This window comes from Grammomys surdaster, unplaced genomic scaffold (assembly GCF_004785775.1).
Source record: "Grammomys surdaster isolate TR1022 unplaced genomic scaffold, NIH_TR_1.0 146, whole genome shotgun sequence".
Taxonomy (NCBI): Eukaryota; Metazoa; Chordata; class Mammalia; order Rodentia; family Muridae; genus Grammomys; species Grammomys surdaster.
Window position 1 is genome coordinate 16,503,699 of NW_021604604.1, and position 18,923 is coordinate 16,522,621.

Genomic DNA, 18,923 nt, shown 5'->3' on the forward strand with positions numbered 1-18,923 from the left:
CCTCCCTCCCTCCCTCCCTCCCTCCCTCCCTCCTTCCTTCCTTCCTTCCTTTTTCCTTATCTGCTTTTGACCCAACTTTTTCTTTAGTTCAACACATATCCAGTAATCTTCTTGGGAAAGGGGAAAAGAGGGGCTCTGGAAGATTCCTGTGAAACAGTAGAAAGGCAGAACGTGATAGTGGTTATCAGTATTGTTCAAATGGATAGGCAACCTCCTTTTACTTAAGATGGGCAAATTTTTATTCTGGGAGTTTTTTTTTTCCCTTTACAGTTTTACTTCCTGAGAAAAAGGGATATCACACCGTGCCTTCTCCGATCCCTGGTAAGTGTAGTCATTTTGCTTTCTTTTCCTCACAATTGATCAAAACTCATACATGCACTGAACTGTGTTACTGAAGTCTGGAATTCAAGTGCAAATTCCTGCAAAGTCTCCTATTAAGCCTAATTGAGATGAGCCACAGATCCCTTTGTCAGAGAGCATCCATCTCTGAGGATCCGGAGATGAGTTTGTGAGTGTCATGGATTAATCTGATTGTTCAGAAACTGTTCTTGATGTAACGGCTGCTGACTTAAACATCTGCTGTTTGTCAGCCACTCTTCCTATTGTGTGGTATTAGCCCTTTATCTTTGGTTTTATTTTTTGAGATAGGATCTCATTCTGTGGCTTAGGCTGGCCTTGAACTCTTGGGACTCTTGTTGCTTAAGCCTTCTTCATCCTGGAGTCACAGTTGGGAGCCAATACAGAAATTGCTCACAGTTCTTCATTGGCGGGAGACAGAGACAGAGAGACAGAGCAATAGACAGACGGGGGGGGGCGGCCGGAAGGAGGCCGGGTGGGGGGAGGGAGGGAGGGAGGGAGGGAGAGAGAGAGAGAGAGAGAGAGAGAGAGAGAGAGAGAGAGAGAGAGAACGCGCACTAGAGAACAACTGGACAACTTTGGGAATTGTCTCAGGTGCTCTTCCCCTGAGTTTTCAAGACATTGTCCTGGGATTTAGAGTAAACTAAACTGGCTAACTAAACAAGCCCAGGAACCCACTGTGTCTGCCAGTTCCAAGTTTACTAGAGTGTGCCAACATCCTGAACTTCCTCATATTTTCATGGCAAGCACTTTGCTGACAGATACCTCCCCAGCCCTCCCTTCAAATATCATAAGTAGCTAAATGGAAATTTTATGGTGGAACTTTAAATGTCTGATTCTTTTTTTTTTCTTCATTCTGATGTCTGTCTCTAGAAACTAAGCTATGTCTTTGGTAAACAAGAGGCTATCTCCCTTATTTCATAGAAGAGAAGATTGGGGTCTTCTTTTATTCTAGTGCATTTTTAGTTCTTTTTTTATTCCCCTTTTGCCCTATTTGAGAAGGCTTCCAGAACAGCCTGTGTGCTGTGCGGCCGAGAGCCCAGTACTTGGAGAGATTAAAATGTCTAGGACTTCCTGTTGGTAAGTGGTGTTGCTATACAGTGTATCAAGCTGGTCTGAACTACAGCCTGTGGGCTGAACATGGTCAAGTACAGCTATGAGTGCCACCTGACTCAAAATGTTAACATATATTTGCTTTCCTTGTGCGGATCAATTGTGTGGCTTTTTTGGTATGAAGGTAGTGGATAACAGTGTCTTCTTGTGGTGTCATGAGGCAGGACAGTCTGTCTTCTGCAAATTCCTATACATTTCTAAGTTCTTTTTTAAGTAAACTAGAGTGTTTGTATTTACTCCGCATAAATTTTCAGTTTAGTTAGTGAAGTCCCCATGCATTTAAACGATATGATAACACAGTGTTAGCAACCTTGTAAAAAAAGCTGGGAATAAAGGGAGACTTAGACATTGTAAGTTCTAGACCAGTCTTGGCTGAATACTCAAACAGTTTTTAAAACAACAAAAGTCCCCTGATATTGACTAACTTCAGCTTGCATGTGTCGGGTGTTTATGTAAGACACATGATACATTTTATATCAAGATTTGGCTCTCTATCATCAGGCTATGCGTTTGTATCCTCCAAACTCTGAGAAAAAAAAATCTGAAATCCGAAACACTTTTGGTCCTAAGAGTTTTAGGTAAGGGATTCTCAGCTTATAGTGGTATTTAACTGGGTTGTTCACAGTCTTATCTTCCTTTATAGTAAATAAATAACTTGTAACTAACTAGATGATACATGAATGCATTTTCAAGATGGAATACAGCTGATTAGAATGTTGAATTTCGTTCCTTCTGGTCACATTCCTGTTGCTGGGATATAATTTAATGGAAGGAACTTCAAACAGCTAGTCATAGTACATCCACGGTAAAGAGCAGATGGACAAGCATCTTTGCTTGTTTTCATGTACTCAGCTCAGTTTCTTCACTCATGTACATACAGTTCAGGGCTCCTTTGCCTAGGGAATTGTGCTGCCCACAATGAGTTGAATCTTCCCGCATCTTTATTAAGATACTTTCGTGTAGAGACACCCATAGGCCAACCTAATGTAGACAATCCTTCATTGGTTCTTTTCCAAGATGATTGATTCTGGGTTGTGTCAAGTTCATGCTTAAAGCCTCTAACCATGATAGAGGCTTGCTTCTAAATTTTTAGTTAATTATTTTTATTTGTGGTATATGTGCATGTGTGTGAGGACACATGTGCTTATATGGAGGGGAGAAGTTGACAATTCAGTGTCTTTCTCACTGTGTTTTGAAACAGCGACTCACACTGATGCTGATAGTCTGGCTGGCCACTCAGTCCTAGGATAACAGGCATTTCCTATTTTAGTTTGTTTTATGTGGATCCTGGGACTTGAACTCAGGTCCTTGTGCTTGCAGAGCAAGCATTTTATTGACGGAGTTATTTCCCTAGCCTGGGAGGCTCATTCTGCAAATGCCCCGCTGTGATCAGCTGACTCTGCTCACTTTATAGTTCCTGTAGCATACCTTTTTTGAGGATTGAGTTAAGGAGGCCCATTAAACTCAGTGAATTAGAGACAAATGTGACCGTAGGAGGTGGTAGCTGGTTCCAGCCCTAGTATTTTCTCCTGGAATGCCTGCTATTTCCAATATATCTTATTTCCAAGTATTGGAGTATGAATCTGATTGCAATAAATTAGCATTTCTTATGCCAGGGCAGCAATTTGTATCAGATTTCAATCTATTTAGAGCAAAAACCAATGAAGTCCAGTTGAAAAATGGAAAGTGAATTGCTGTCTTAATCAAGGTAAGCCAAACTCTGACCGGATGGTAGATGGCACCATCCCACGGACCTTCTGCCCCAGACAATCAGTCCATCTCATTTGCTGATGGGAGGAGGCAGGGCTTGTCTGTTCTCTGAAGGCTGAGAGTTGGCTGGTGAAAGCCCCAAGTGATGCTGGCTGACATACTTAGTCATGCATTGTTAGCAGAAAGAGCGGGGTAACAAGGTGCATATAGCTAAAGGGGATGACCGAGCGCCCACCTCTTAAAGCTGCTCTTCATCTTCAAAGCCATTTGCAGATGCCTTCTCCCAGTCTCTGGTGATTTAGGAACATGAAAGTTATGGTTTTTCAGAGATCAAGTTTTGATCCCAAGCTTGACTGTGCCTCCGTTAGATGCCTCTGAGAGTTTCCTCTTGGGTTGGAATCTTTTGAGGGATTCTGAGGTTTCCTGAGCTCCTTTTGGAAGTCCTAGTGTGTGGAGTGACGTAGCTGCGATACAGACATGCAGGATTTAGTGTAAATCTTTGCATTTTTTTACCTACCTTGGGAAAAAATTAACCCCCCCTTTTTTTCTTTCTTTCTGAGTTGAGGAATAAATTAAAAAACCGTAAGGCAAACACAAGTATAAAAAGAGCTTTTGGAGAAGGAAGTTTGTGGAAGTTAGTAGTAGCCAGAGAAGACACTGAGGACATGCTCCTGGTAGTAGATTAGGAAAGCAAGGATCTAATTTAATTTAAAAAAAAAAAAAGGTGTAAAAGGAGACGTGAAGGAAGTCCAGCCATTGAATGTGTGAATATTGGAATAAAAGAAAAAATGAAGTTGAGGAAGTTATCCATAATTCCATAAAGTGTGCTAGAATCAAGGAAATTGACAGAAGTTAGTGGGTGCCTCCATGCCTGCAAATAGATTGCCTTGGACACTGGTGACATCTCTGAGCTTCCAGAGGCACGAATTTCTGATGACATCAAAGCCCTCAAGGGCGGAGGCTGGCAGGCCATGGAGGGACGCCCTCGCTTTTGAGGATAGCCGTTTTTCTAATTGAAGATTAAAATTATTTTACATTACATTTTTTAATGTGTTTGAGTGTGTGTGTGTGTGTGTATGTGTGTATGTGTGTGTGTGCATGTGCCTGCCACAGTGTGTGGAGGTCTCTCCTTCCACCAGTGAGTCCCTGGGATTGAATTCTATGGCCATTAGACTTGGCAGCAATTGCTTTTATCTTGCTAGCCACCTATCTTTATCCACCAAAGGGATAGGTTAAACTATGTGAGCGCATTAAAACATTTTCAGCCAGACCAGGCCTGGCACATTCTACACTCAATCCTTTCCAAGAGAGCTACCAGAGAGAGTGCTCCATCAGCAACCGGGAGAAACCAAAGGACAGCAGCAGATGCTGTGAAAGGGGAGAGGAAGTGAAACCTCTATACCAGACCTATACCCAGTTAGGAAAGCTCCAGTGTAGACTGGAGTAGACAAAATGGTACGAGTGGCCACTGCCACAAATGAAAGTTAACACTATTTCCATGCTTAACTTATTCTTTTATTTTGTATATGTGTATGTATGTCTGTATGTACGCAATATGTGTGTGAATGTGCATGTGTAGGACTTAGGTCAAAATTAAATTTCTTCCTCTATGACTCTAAACCTTATTCATTCATTCATTTATTTATTTATTTATTTATTTAGTTTGATAGGGGCTCACTGAACCCAGACAGAGAACACTTATTGGCTAGACTGTGTGCAGTAAGCTCTTGCCTGTCCTGAGCCCCTCACAAGTGCCCAGCTTTCTTCTGTTTAAAACCTGTGTGCTGGGAGACTCAGGTCCTCCTGTTTGCATGCAGGCACCTTGCTGGTGGGCCACTTGTCTCCCTGGCCACTATATTCTTTGTTTTATTATGGAAAGGAGCTGTAATTACACTTTTGTTGGCTTCTTTATTTTCTTTTTTTCTTTCTTTGGCTTCTTTATTTCAGAGTTAGCTCAGGCAACGGGTGATCTGTACTCTATTTTTCTTACGGAGTTAAAATGTCTCAATGAACACATCAATGTATATTGCAATTCTTTTTCAAGCCGGAGATGGCATTTGCAATGTGAACAATCTTTTCAGCAAAAAAAATTTTCCTACTTGATAATAAGCCTAAAAACATTACCCTATTCATTATACAGCCATTTTCCCTGCTCTCAAAGAATTGTTACAGAATCATAAAACGCTCTCTCTATAATGTTAAACGAAAATTGGGTTAGGTTCTGAATTTTTCATGAACTTACGAAAATACGCACCAAGAAACCATTTTGAGAAGGTAGAGACGTGTGCAAGTGATTTTCCCTAGGTGTTGGGGTTAAAGATGATTTTTGTTTACTGATTTATTTAATCTTATTTTTCCTGGACTTCCATCAAGATTGTGCTTACACTTTATGTAGGAAAGAAAGTGCAAACATTGTTGAAAACCTGAGAACGAACGGGTCATGCCATTTGCCACAAGAAGTGTTTTGCGGCCATGAAAGAGGGTACAAAGAGAGGCTGCAGGGCCTTGTGGCAGTTGCTGACGGGGAAGGGACTTACTGGGCAAGCATGAGAACCTGAGCTGGACCCCAGTACCCTCATATACTGTGTTTGTAATCCTGCCCCGGGGAGGTGGAAACAGGCTCTAACCAGCTGACTCTATGAGCACCTGTCTTCTACGTTTGGTTTTCATTCGCATAGACATACATGTACATTCACTTCCACATACCTGTACACACACAAACAAGTACATGCTCGTGGGTATATACACATACAGAGAGAAAACATCTCGGAGAGTTGTGAGGTTTAATCTCCCACTCAGCTTGGGGACTTTCTTTGTTACCTGTGTTGTTTCCTTTGAGTTCTATTTAAAATGATCCATTTGGTACAGTTACATCAATGTCTGACTTACAGACCACCCTTTCAAGCTGTCTTGTGATGTAGAAATGAATACAGGGCTGAATCCCTGCAGCGTCACAAAGACATCATCAACAGCCCCCATTTGATAAGTGCCGTAGAAACCCACTGATACCCGAGTTATAAATAGGTATATTCATGGACTTTCCCCTGCTTTCCAGAAAAGCTTTGTATCTGACAACATTTTTCAGGTAGGATGACTTTTTTTGTGAATTTACAATTAAACGAGAAAAGTAAGTAGTTGTAGTGTAACACAGATAGGTTGGTTTCTAAGATTGCTTCTCCATTGACATAGCCTGCTATCAAAGCCAGCTCACTCAGTAAGTAGCTGGTGTAATACTAGAGAAAGCACCTCACGTGCTGCCAGTAGGGGAAATGGAATGGTTTGTAGTTTCTTGGGTTTTGAAATCCCTATGTTAACAAGCTTGAAGTTATTAAATTAAATTAGTAGTTTATTTGAGAGAGCCAAGAATTGGTAGTGGCTTAGGACGTGTTCCAAACTCTCTCACATGTGACTTCCCAGTGCTGGGTGTCTAGTGCACAGTTGTTGGACTTATGCATATTTAAGTTGTGTGTGTCCCTGTGTGTGTGGGAGCACGCATGTGTGTGAGTGGGCACGTGCGCCCATCTGTCTGCCTGCCTGCCTGCTTGTCTGTCTGTCTTGTTGGTCCTTTTGTTTGTTTAGTTGGGAACTTTTTCATTGCACAATGTGTGATGGGCGGTTTTCCTTGCCTTGGAGTTGGACTTTAGTTCTCCACACTCAAGGCTGCTCAGTATCTGCGCTCTCCGTGTGTTCTTCGAGGATCTTTGGCAGTTCTTTCTCTGGATACTTTGCTTTGTATAACTATGTCTGCAATGGAATTGGCATCCTAAAGTCACCAGAATATAACCTCCTACTCTAACATCACATGATCTTTGAGTCGGGTTACCTGGAAATGTCCAAGGCTGGTCACAACAGATCCTAATGAGCCATGTGACATCAAGTCTCCCAGGAATTGTTTTCAACCTGTAAAATTCCTAGGACTTTAAAGGGCTTCTTCTCAGTTCCTGGGGTGAGTCCAGTCTAAGTTCGTTCCACCTGAGCTCACTGAGTAGGGTAGTCTGGGCAGCCTGTGCACCCAGGGGGTCTGCTTGTCTCAGGCTCTGCAGTGCGGAGATTGTGTAAGTGCCCTGTGCCTGTGCCTGGCTTTTCTTTTAAACACTGTCTGGAGATTGCTTACAAGCAAATCCTAATGCTTGCAAGGCAAGCACCTGATTAAACCATCTCCCCAACTCCAGATATTTAAATATCAATTTGCTGTAATTAATCCTGTGGAACACGCCCATGATCTGAGTACTTGTGCCTCAGAGGGAGGAGATTCAGGAATTCAGTGTCATTCTTGGCTACATAGAGGATCTGAGACTAACCTGAGCTATCAGAGACCCTGTCTCAAATCCTCCTTTCCTCAAACCTCCAAATGCTGAAATTCAAATCCAGATTCTTAGTTACACTGGCTATATTTCGTGTGCTCGGTAACCACGTGGAGCTTGTGGGTATCACCACCAGACATGTTTGAGCAGTTCCTTTGGGTGGGTTATGACGTTCAGAATTGATAAGTTTGCCCTTCTGATTTTAGGTAAGGTTTTTTTTTTTTTTTTTTGGTTTTTCGAGACAGAGTTTCTCTGTGTAGCCCTGGCTGTCCTGGAACTCACTCTGTAGACCAGGCTGGCCTCAAACTCAGAAATCTGCCTGCCTCTGCCTCCCAAGTGCTGGGATTAAAGGCCTGCGCCACCACCGTCCAGCTTGGTAAGTTTTCTAATCGCGTCCAGTGAGTGTCCTTCCCAACTCATTTTCTCCCTGACAGAGCTTTGCTTAATTCACGCTAGAGTTAGTTGTATTTTGTAAGTACTCCCCAAATAGAGAGAAGAGGCCGAGGGAGGGTAAGAGGGGGAGAAGGTTTATTGTATTAAATGTGATTCAGATAAAATGATAGTCTGATGGAGAAAATACCCAGTTAATACTAAAGAGGCGTCATAGATTCTCAGCCTTTTGGAGTTGAAAAGGATCTTTGATTGCATGTAATCAAACCTCTTATTTAACTGATGAGAAATGTGTGACACAGAAAGGTTAATTTATGTCCCACAGCTCGATAATGGCTTAGTTACTCCATATTCAAGTTAATGGTTCTTTTAACCACGCCAAGGCAACTTTTGCAAGACGTTCCCATACTCCAGTCCTGTGATTCCTCGGCCTCCAAAGCCTAGGAGCCATTCCTGTGCCATAGCTTGTAGTAATAAAAGAAAGTTCCCCTTTAGAAGCTGAACTTTCTTTATCTATCTTTGGGAAAAAATTTTGCCACATTTTAATAGACATCTTTTACTTTGGTTTTGAAATTATAGAGTTTATTTAAAAGTAGAAGTCAAAAGGGATAGGTGTTTAGCTTCGAGGAGAATTAACAGATAAGGGCTCTCGCGCACGTGTGCGAACCACACACACACACACACACACACACACATACACAAATAAATGAATGCACGCATGCATGCGCACGCGCTTTCGTGCAGCCACACACACATGCAGCCACACACACACTGAAAGGAAATATGCTTCATCTAAAAATAGCTTCTTTTTGTGGGTTGGAGGTGAGAGCATTGTTGTTAATATAAAAGGATTGCTTTTCAAAATATCCTGTTACTAGCCAGGCATGGCCAACATACCTGTCTGCAATCCTAGTGTTTGTATATGGCCACCAGAGGATCAGGAGTTCAAAACTAGCCTTGGCTACAAAGAGTTTGAGACTCATCGGGGCTGTATGAGATCTTGCATAAAAAGCAACGACAAACAAAAACTTAAGCAAAATATTTGTGTATGTCTTCTATTTTTGTTTTTGTGGAGAGGTAGGGTGGCGCTCAGGACCTCTTCCATGCTAGGGAGGGCTTAAGCAGTAAGCTAATCTTCAGCTTAAAATATCCCATCTTTATTTTGCCAAGCTTAATGGATCAATCAGCTGTCACCAGTAAGACTTGACCTCCCATCCCATTTAAAGTAAAATAGACTATAAAAGTGGAAAGTAAGTATAAATTTATGTGAGAGTAGTGTGTTGTTCTTATGTTTAATAGGCCCTCCCTGGAACTATCTATTTCCATAGGCTACATTACTGGCTGAGAGCTGGCTGTAGAGCGGTTTTAGATTTATTGTAGCGTCGATGGCTGCATGCTGCGAAAAGTTTATGTTTTGTTAGGATTTTATTTTTACCGAGTTCTTTTTGATTATGCATTTCAAATATGTCTAAGACTTGTTTTCTTTACTTCTCTGTTTCTGCTTTACCCTCTACTCATTGTCTGTACTTTCTTGTTTTGAGTCTGCTCCTCCGTTAGTCAGCTTTTCGTTCCTTGTAACAAAATCCTTGAGGAAAACAAACAGCAAATAAACAAACGAACTAAAGTGAAGGGAACTTTCATAGTTAGGGTTTTACTGCTGTGAACAGACACCATGACCAAGGCAACTCTTATAAGGACATTTCATTGGGGTTGGCTTACAGGTTCAGAGGTTCAATTCAGTATTATCAAGGTGGGAGCATGGCAGTATCCAGGCAGGCATGGTGCAGGAGGAGCTGAGAGTTCTACATCTTCATCTGAAGCCTGCTGGTGGAATACTGACTTCCAGGCAGCTAGGGTGAGGGTCTTAAGCCCACACTCACAGTGATACACCTCACCTACTCCAACAAGGCCACACCCACTCCAACAGGGCCACACCTGCTCCAACAGGGCCACACCTCCAAATAGTGCCACTCTCTGGGCCGAGCATATACAATCCATCACAGGAAGGGAGTTTTATTCTGGCTCATAGTTTCATGGCTTGTGGTAAGAAGGTGAAGGCCCACGGTTGTCCAAGTGCACTCTCGGCCATTCTCTACCTTATTCAGTGAGTCAGAGTCTCACAGTCAAATCTGTAACTTTCCAACGTGGCTTCTCCTGCCAGGCCTGCTTGGTCTGACTTTCCCTTTCTCCACCTTCCGAGGCTACAGTTCTGGGCATTTGCCATCCCACACAATGCTTGTGCTAGCTCTGGGGATCTCAACTCCAACCTCATGACTACCTGGCAAATGCTTTAGCAACTGAGCCATCTCCCCAGCCTTTGATCAATTGATCTATCTATCTATCTATCTATCTATCTATCTATCTATCTATCTATCATCTGTCTGTCTGTCTGTTATATTATCACTGATATTTGCTTCATAAAATATAAGCCTCTGTGCTCAGAGAATATTGAATGGAAAAGAGATAATCCAGTTGTTTGGAGGTGCCTTGAATCTTTGATTGTTGTTGTTTGCTTTTATTAGTGAGCAAGATGCCTAGATTACTGCTAAATGAACCACCTCAGGTGGCTTTATACTTTCTAGCCTAAAGCAGGCATTTTCTTCCTTTGTATTTTGACTGAGAAATAGCCTGGGCTCCTCCCAACACTATGTTTTGATGCAACAGGTAGACAAATAAATATCCGGGGAATGAAATCTCAGTGTTGGGTACCTGGGATTTTTGCAGTCTCTTCCTGGTGACTGGAAGCTGTTTTCACACTTTCTTACCATGGCATGAAAGATTCACACACTTTAAAAAAAAACAGCAAACAGTTTTAATTTTTATTTTATTATTTTTTAATTGAAGATAGATTCTTCTTTCATACAATACATCCCTGTCACAAGTTTGTCCTCCCAGCCTCTCCCATGTCCCCCTTTCTTTCCTGAATTCAGTCTTTTATGAACCTACAGCTGATCAGAGATCCAAGTGTGTTCTAGGAAAGAAAGCTTAGCACTACTAGAGGTAGACATTGTGTGTATATGGGGTGTGTGTGTGCTTGTGTGTGTGTGTGCTTGTGTGTATGTGCTGTATATGTCATGTGTGTGCTTGTGTGTGTGTGTGTGCGCGCACTGTGTGTATGATATGTGCTCCTCTGTGTGTTGTATGAGTCTGCACTATATATGTATGATATGCATGTGCTTGTATGTCTGTACTGTATGTGAGTGTGCTATGTGTGTGATATGCATATGCTTGTGTGTGTGTGCTGTGTGTGTTACAAATATGTGCTTGTGTGTCTACTGCATGTGAGTTTGTGCAGTGTGTGTGACTATAATATATGTTTGTGTGTGTCTGCTGTGTGTGCTTCTGTCTGTGTTGTGTGTGTCTGTGCTGTGTGTGATATGTATATGTCTGTGTGTCTGTGTATGTGCTATGCATGTGTTTGTCTATGCCTCTGTGCTTGTGTGTGTATTATTGGAGGTAATATTCTTGGATCATCAATTTATGTGAGCTACACATTATTTCACTGCTAGATATACACATACCATATTCATTCCTTTTTTTTAAAGATTTATTTATTTTATGTGTATGAGTACACTGTAGCTGTCTTCAGACACGCCAGAAGAGGGAATCAAATCCCATTACAGACGGTTGTGAGCTGCCATGTGGTTGCTGAGAATTGAACTTAGGACCTCTGGAAGAGCATTCAGTGCTCTTAACTGCTGAGCCATCTCTCCAGCCCAATTTCATATTTTTTTTTGTCTAGCTTTGCCTTTTTGCTGACTTTGTTTTTTATCTACATGTGAAATAAAAAAACATATTGAATTATGTATATAAGCATATAAATAAATTATATATATTTAAACAATTTATATGTGATACAATGTGTAATTACATATCGAGTAAAAAGTTTTTTTTTTTTTTTTAGAGAGAATGAACGCATGTGTCACAGGCCAACCTTGAACTTTCCATGAAGCCAAGGGTGTCCTTGTTCCTCCTGTTTTCCCTCACAAGTACTGAGTGCTGGGACTCCAGGTGTCCTTAACCCCAAATGAATAAATATTTTAAAATGCAGCAGAGTGGTGGTGGTACACACCTTTAATCCTAGCACTTGTGAGGCAGAGGCAGGAGATTCTCTAAGTTCAAGTCCAACTTGGTCTACAAAATGAGTTCCAGGACAGCCAGGGCTTCATAGAGAAACCCTGTCTTGAAAAACCAAACCAAATAAAACCAAACCAACCAACCAACCAACCAACCAACCAACCAACCAACCAACCAATTTAAAAATGTCACACGGTTGTGGTATCTACCAGAGTTGTTCTCAGTCCCAACTCACTATGATACAGGGTGATGTCTTGCAGAGTTAGGACTGTATGTGGGATGCTGAGTCTGAGGCGGGTTTGCCACATCATGGCATCAGAGGAGAAATGGGTAGCGACCTGTCTGATGGACTACCATCATGGACTGTATTTGTTGGTGAAAAATCTTTCTGTGTTAGTGTTACTAACGACTTCTACAAAATAATTAGCTTTGCTGTTGATGCGATGAAGAGAGGTGATGGGCTGTTCGTCCTGATTCTTGGCATTTCCAGTTGGGAACTGCATTCCCCTGCTTCTGAAGGGTCATGAGTTGGTGCGAGGGTTCTATAACCTTGGGAGAGCTACATGAGTTGATAGGGTCAGTCTGATTAGAGGGCTCTAATTTTTTGTTTCTGCTTGTTCTTATATAGCTCCCTGAAGGATGAATTAAGGAAATAGGAGGCATAGTCATCAGCATGGAGAGATATTTGGCAGTTTCGAAGAACCGCAACTCATCCTCCTCTTTCGAAATGATAACCGGCCCAGCCAATGGGAATGGGAATCTTGACTCAGGTAGGATTCTGCGCAGATACGGCACAGATACAGCAGCTTTCAAGTTACAAAGCTTTTGCGTCAGTGTTAATATTGACCATACAAGACAGAGTGGCCTAGGTTACAGTTAGGGGATACGGCATGTCTAAATTCCGGTGCCTTCTGCTGGTAAATGTCTGTAAGTATCTGTGCTGTCATTACGGATGTCATGGGGCTCTCTTGCTTAGAGAATGTACCATTCCTCAGCACTACCCCTCAGCGGTGTCCCAGGTTAGTTTTAATGGGAAATGAAGAATTATGAGATAAGACGTTACCGGCATACTCTCCAAAGCAGCAAGCATGCCTTTGGAAGTATGAGGTATGAAAGAGATTTAGATCCTGTGAGTTTGTGTGATATGATTGGATAAAACAAAGCAAAAAATAAACAAAAAACTCCAGATTGTGTTTAATTGGATTTTAATATTTAATGAATTTAAAAATGCATCTCTAAAAATATTTATGCACTGATTTATTTTAAAAGTATACTTTTTTTTTCTGAAAATAGAATTGCATGATTTATATATATATCAGCAAATTAAATAAGGGCAAGAGAGCCCTATGAATCATTAATATTTGCTACGTGAATTCATACAAAATGTTGCCCATTAACTTAGGGGGAGAGTTAACCATTGTCAAATGAAATTATCAAGTTTGTCCTCACTTTGAAATAATGAAGTGTTCGTGTGTGTGTGTGTGTGTGTATTTGCATGTGCTCCAGTGCAAGCATGTACACGCTGTTCACCTCAAGTATCTTTTTCAATTGCTCTCCATCTTATTTATTTTTATTGATTATTGATAATAGTTGAAGCAGAAATTTGTAGGTCACATGGGTGTGTGTGTGTGTGTGTGTGTGTGTGTGTGTGAAAGGACAACTTTTGTTCTCTTAGGTCATCAGGCATCTGTTATAAGGACCTTCACCCCCTGACTTTTTCCACCAGCCTTCCACCCATGTTTTGAGGCAAGGCCCCTTGCTGACCTAGGGCATCTGCTGGTTTTGCTGGGCTGGCTAACCTGTAAGTGTGTCTGCCTCTCTAGCACCAGGGTTATAGACATGCATGCATCACTATGCTTGGCTCTCCTGTGGATGCTTGGAATCCAAAGCTAGGTCCTCAGGGTTGTACAGCAAGCACTTCACTGACTGGCGTGTCTCTCTAGCCACACTTGTATTTTTTGTTTTGTTTTGTATGATGCTGGAGATTGAACCAGTGACTTTGAGAATGCTAGGAAGGCACTGCTCTAGTTGTCCTACCTGTAGTTTGTGTGTGTGTGTGTGTGTGTGTGTGTGTGTGTCTGCGGAGTGAAGTAGTCTTACACTCTCACAGTTTGGAAGTTCCTGGCCATTGCCTGGATTTTTATAGCGCATCCTTTGCACACATCGCTGTTCTGGGGCTGTGTCACTTTCAATGATAAGTTTTCATTTTCACGCAGCTGCCATATTTCTCCTTAGCGTAAGTAGATTCTGAAGCTCATTACGGATAATCTACTGTCAGGAAATTATTCTTACTGACAAATTCTTCAGGATGATGTCAGAGTCTGGGGGATTCCAGACTGAACGAGCATCGTAGATGCTCATTCGTGGTTTGTACTTTCCTTTCGAGTAGTGGATGGCTTAAATCATGCACGATGCTCTGATCTTTAACACTAAGATTTCTAAGTAATTCTAAATTATGTTGGTATTTTGCAGCCTCTGACCCAAGTCTTTCTCATTGAGCTGAAGGCTTACGTGTCCCTGTTTCTTAGTATTTCATTATGTCTTTGAGATAAGGAGGCTTTGATAGTGCTACCATTTCTGTAGATTGAATTGAAGTTTTGTGTGTATGAATTTTATACATGAGTACAATGGATTTTCATCATACCTCCATCTCTAGCATGTTCTGTGTCCCCCCCCCCCATTGCCTCTCTCAAGTTTATGTCTGCTTTCTCCATAATTATTGTTGGTATACTTATATAGTCTATCGAGGCCCATTAAGTGTTGCTTATTTATACTTTATGAAAGACCTGACTTCTTGGACATGGGGAAGCTATCAGGGGGCTTGTCCCGGAAACAAACAAATAGCCATCTACTGCCTGTAGCTCCTCAACTATGGGTGGGGTGGGTCTATGTATCCTTCCTTGGTGTGTTGGATATTGGATGTTGACTGGTGTGGTCTTGTGTGGATGAGCACATGATGCCAGGAGTTCATGGGTGCAACATAGTGCCTCAGATTTTAAAAGTGAGTCTAAAGCTATAGACTAAAAAGAGCAATTTATCCTCTAAATCACACCTAGGTTTGAACCGTACAGCAGATAACATATCTTAAAGATGAGGAAACTGGATGCCAAGGTTAGGTTGCTGTGGTGTGGTGTGTTGGAAGCACCTGTACTGAAGTGGGACACCCATGTCATTAATCCTGACCCCGCCTCCCTGCACAATTCAGATTCCCTTTTTCTTCTTTCTCCCAGCCCTTCTCCCTCTGTTATGTTACAGACACATGATGGTATCTCATTAGCCATAATGCTAACTGCTCGAGGGGTTGAGACAGGGAGATCATGAGCTTGAAGCCAGCCTGGGTTACAGAGGACAAGATTATGCTGAGGGTTTGCCAGCTGAGATGTATAAACAGGGCTGGAATATATAGCTCGCTGGTAGGGCAGTTGTTTAGCTTGTGTGAGATATGTGAGGCCCAAGGTTCAGAGGGAGAGAGGGGGCTGTGGAGAGGGACAGAGGAGAGAGAGAGAGAACACAAGTCAGCCTCTACAGTGCTCTCTGAGAAAACAATTTTGCCTGATGATCAGGGGACAGTAAACTAGTCTGGTGGCTTCAGTGTGTTTCCCTTTGCTTTTTTTTTTTCTGCCCACTCTGTCCGTGGGCTGATTTAGTGCCTTGCAAGGATGATTCTTTCATGGAATCTATCCCAGCTGAGACTAACCTGAGTTCACTGGTAGGTTTTTTTTTTCCTCTTTCTTTCTTTTGGCTTTTGTTTAGGAGAGCTCAGATTTTAGCTGGGATCGGGAACTCAAACGTGAGAGTCCTGTTCTTGAAATAAGACTAAGGGACACTTCCCCCTAGAAACAAAGAGAGTGTGTTCCTGAGCTAAGTACAGCTAAACAAAGAGGAACCACAGGTCTCCCCAGCGGGCAGAGCATCCCACAGTACCCCAAGGCATGCAGGAATGAGCCCACTGAAATTGGATGGCTGGACTTCTGTGTGTCTTCCATCAGAATGAAAGGGAGCAGAATGTGGGGCTACTGTAATCAAATGGTTTCTGAGACAGGGTATATGTGCAAGCCTGCTCAGTGTAGTTTCTCATTTGGACCACATGCAGCCTAGGAAACAGAAGAAAGCTGAACGTGTAAACTTTAGTCTTACAAATAAATAATAATAATAATAATAATAATAATAATAATAATAATAATATAGGGCTAGAGAGGTAGCTCAGTCAATAAAGTCCTTGACTTTAATCTCTGAGGACCTGAGTTTGATCCCCAGAACCCTTGTGAAGAAAGTACACTTGTCACCCTAGTGCTAGGGAGGCAGAAATGCGGAGATCTTCAGACTTGCTGACCGACTGGCTCCTGATGAGTGACCCTTGGCACCTGCATGCACACAGTCGCAGACATCCTCACATACATGAACACACTTATAATGTGCACACACAAAGAATGTTTATTAAACATATTTCTCTCCATATATATTGTGGATCCTGTCTATGGGTTAAGAATTCTTTATGTGATTATGGCTTTCCCAGGTTAGACTTGAATGTATTAATTCTCCTGTCTTAGTCACCGTGGTGCTGTGCCTGGCACTCCCTGAGAATATATCATCCAGACAGCCAGGCCTCTTTTATTTGGGAGAGCATGGGTCAACACACTTAGAAAAAAGTTCAGGGCTTACTCTTCATTGTGAGAACTAGTTCTTGTGGGTCAATATTTGCACACCCACATACACACCCTCACCCCCTACCCGTGTTTTGAACTTGAGGCTGCAGTTGTGTGCTCAGATCCAGGGTGGACTAGCAGCTGTAGCTCCTTTCTGGGTTATTTAGAGTACTGTTCACAACTGCCCTGTTTTCCTCTGCCAGTGGTGGGAGGAGCTACCGTTATCTAAAGATGATTTAAAACCTTCTTCCTATCTCTTTTCACGTTTAAAAAATTACTTAACATGTGAGAGATTGTCCTCTTCAAGATTTTGTTCATGGGGAATCTGCCAGTTTCTGGAGCCCTGTATTGTAACAGTTACAGGCAGGCTTTAATATCCAGCCTTGCAAAGCCAGGCTCCCTTCAGATTGTAAAGTGAGCTGATCCCCGGCTTTTATTAAGAAAAAAGATGTATGGGCCACTTGTTTATTATATTTTTATTTGAAGTCACTTGTGCTCCGGCTTTTCATAAGACATTCTATTTATGTTTATTCTGGAATATTCTGGTCCCACAGATAGCTTTCTGTTAAAACCAAACCAAGCTGAACTGCTGTTTAATGAACACGCCTGCTTTCTTTGTAAGGTGTGAAGTGTTCATAGTAGCTTTTCATAGTGGGTTTTCATGACATCATGGGAAATGCCTCCCCCTTGACCATTTATGATGCGGGAGTTGTCAGAGTTTCCTTGATAAAATGTTTGTGGGTTTAAGAGGTTTATGGATCAGCTGTAAATATTTTCTCTTGCTTTATGAGATCTCTCCTCATAAACATCGCGTGTGTTTACCGATTGCTCATTGAACGTGCCTTTAGAGAATCAACTGTTTGGGCACACAGGCCCGAGGAGGGATTGTACGTGGCAAATTTTAACAGGCTGTGTTATGAGTAAACCTAAGTTTTGTATATAGCTTTATTGTTCCAACAGCGTGGCTAGAGTTCCCAATGTTGGACATACAATTTTTGTGTTATTTAATCTCACTCTGGGTCTGGCATGCAGCTTATTTTTATGAAGTGTTTCTGTAGTAGGCCAGAATGACTCGTTTGCTTCGGTGTCTTAGATCCTCCAGATCTCATATCTTCCTAGCTTAGGTTGGATCTCAGGACCTAGACACTTTTTTGAAAGCATGGCTGTGTTCCCTTGGGATTTTGGTTTTAAGCATCTTTATTGGCATACACTCAAGAGCAGCTGTAACAAACCTCAATGTGAATAGCAACATTTAAGGTCATCCTCTTCCATGAGCTTCTTTTAGCTGGGCCTTGTGGTACACAGCTTCTTGGGATGCTGAGGCAGGAAGATCACATATTTGAGGCCTGTTTGGGCTAAATGGCCAGTTAGTGAGAATATTTTAAAAGGTAATATTAGCGTTTTCTGATTATAAAATAATCTTGAGAAACGTTATGTACATTTGGTTGTGTGTGTCCTTTCCCTTGAGATTTGAGGAGCACATAATCTGTCAGCTTCTGTTGGTGTGAGAGGCTTTGAGAACTCTTTTATGGCAGGAGACAGGGCTCTGCATGGGGTAGACATGTCACTAGGGATCACATTAAGGGTGTCAGGCAGCTGGTACGTTCTGTCAGTAACTTGCAGGGAGACCTCAGTTTATTCAAGTGATCTTTCTGCAATACTCCTTACAGTGTGTGTGTGTGTGTGTGTGTGTGTGTGTGTGTGTATGCATGTTTGTGTGAGAATGTATGTGTGTGAGTATATGTGTGTGCGCGTGCATGTGTGTGTATGCATGTATATGTGTGTGCATGTGTGTACGCACGTATCTGCCGGTTATTGTGTGCATGTGAGTCTGGAGCCAGAAGAGGAAGGTGGATCCCTTGGAGCTGGAATTACAGGTGGTTGCTGGGAGCCAAACTCAGGCCGTCTGTGAGGGCAGCAAGCAGTCTTAACTACTGAGCCCTCTTTCCAGCCCAATGTATTTTTCTTAAAATGTTACTGAAGTCACAGTTTTATAAAACTCTGTTAGTTTTCAGTCTCCAGCCTCAGTGCGAAGGTAGTTTGGTGCCTGTATATAACTTGGCCCGTGCTTGGGGCTGGAAGTGTCTCTTTGCACTTCGTGTAGCCTTCTCACACGGTGATGTCTACCATGGCTGATGTTAGGTTAATCCATGAATGTCAGCTAGTTAGCCTTAAGACAACTCTTACTCATTTGATTCAAAGCACAAATACCGCTTTTACTTTTGACAAGCCATCAAAGTATTGTTTCTTCTGCTATTTCTTTTTCTCTATATGCCTGACATCAAGGGTATCTTCCTTAACCAATCGGTCTCCACTTTTCGTCTTT

At 42.1% G+C, this 18,923-nt stretch overlaps 1 protein-coding gene across 1 annotated transcript in view; it reads left to right on the plus strand.

Moving 5' to 3' along the window:
- The first annotated feature begins 12,624 nt into the window (after positions 1–12,624).
- The window catches only part of LOC114619069 (scm-like with four MBT domains protein 2), a 49,115-nt gene continuing 42,816 nt past the window's right edge, over positions 12,625–18,923 (plus strand). The window contains exon 1 of the mRNA XM_028764943.1: positions 12,625–12,721. Coding sequence (XP_028620776.1) covers positions 12,625–12,721 — 97 coding nt within the window. The remainder of the gene's footprint in view (positions 12,722–18,923) is intronic.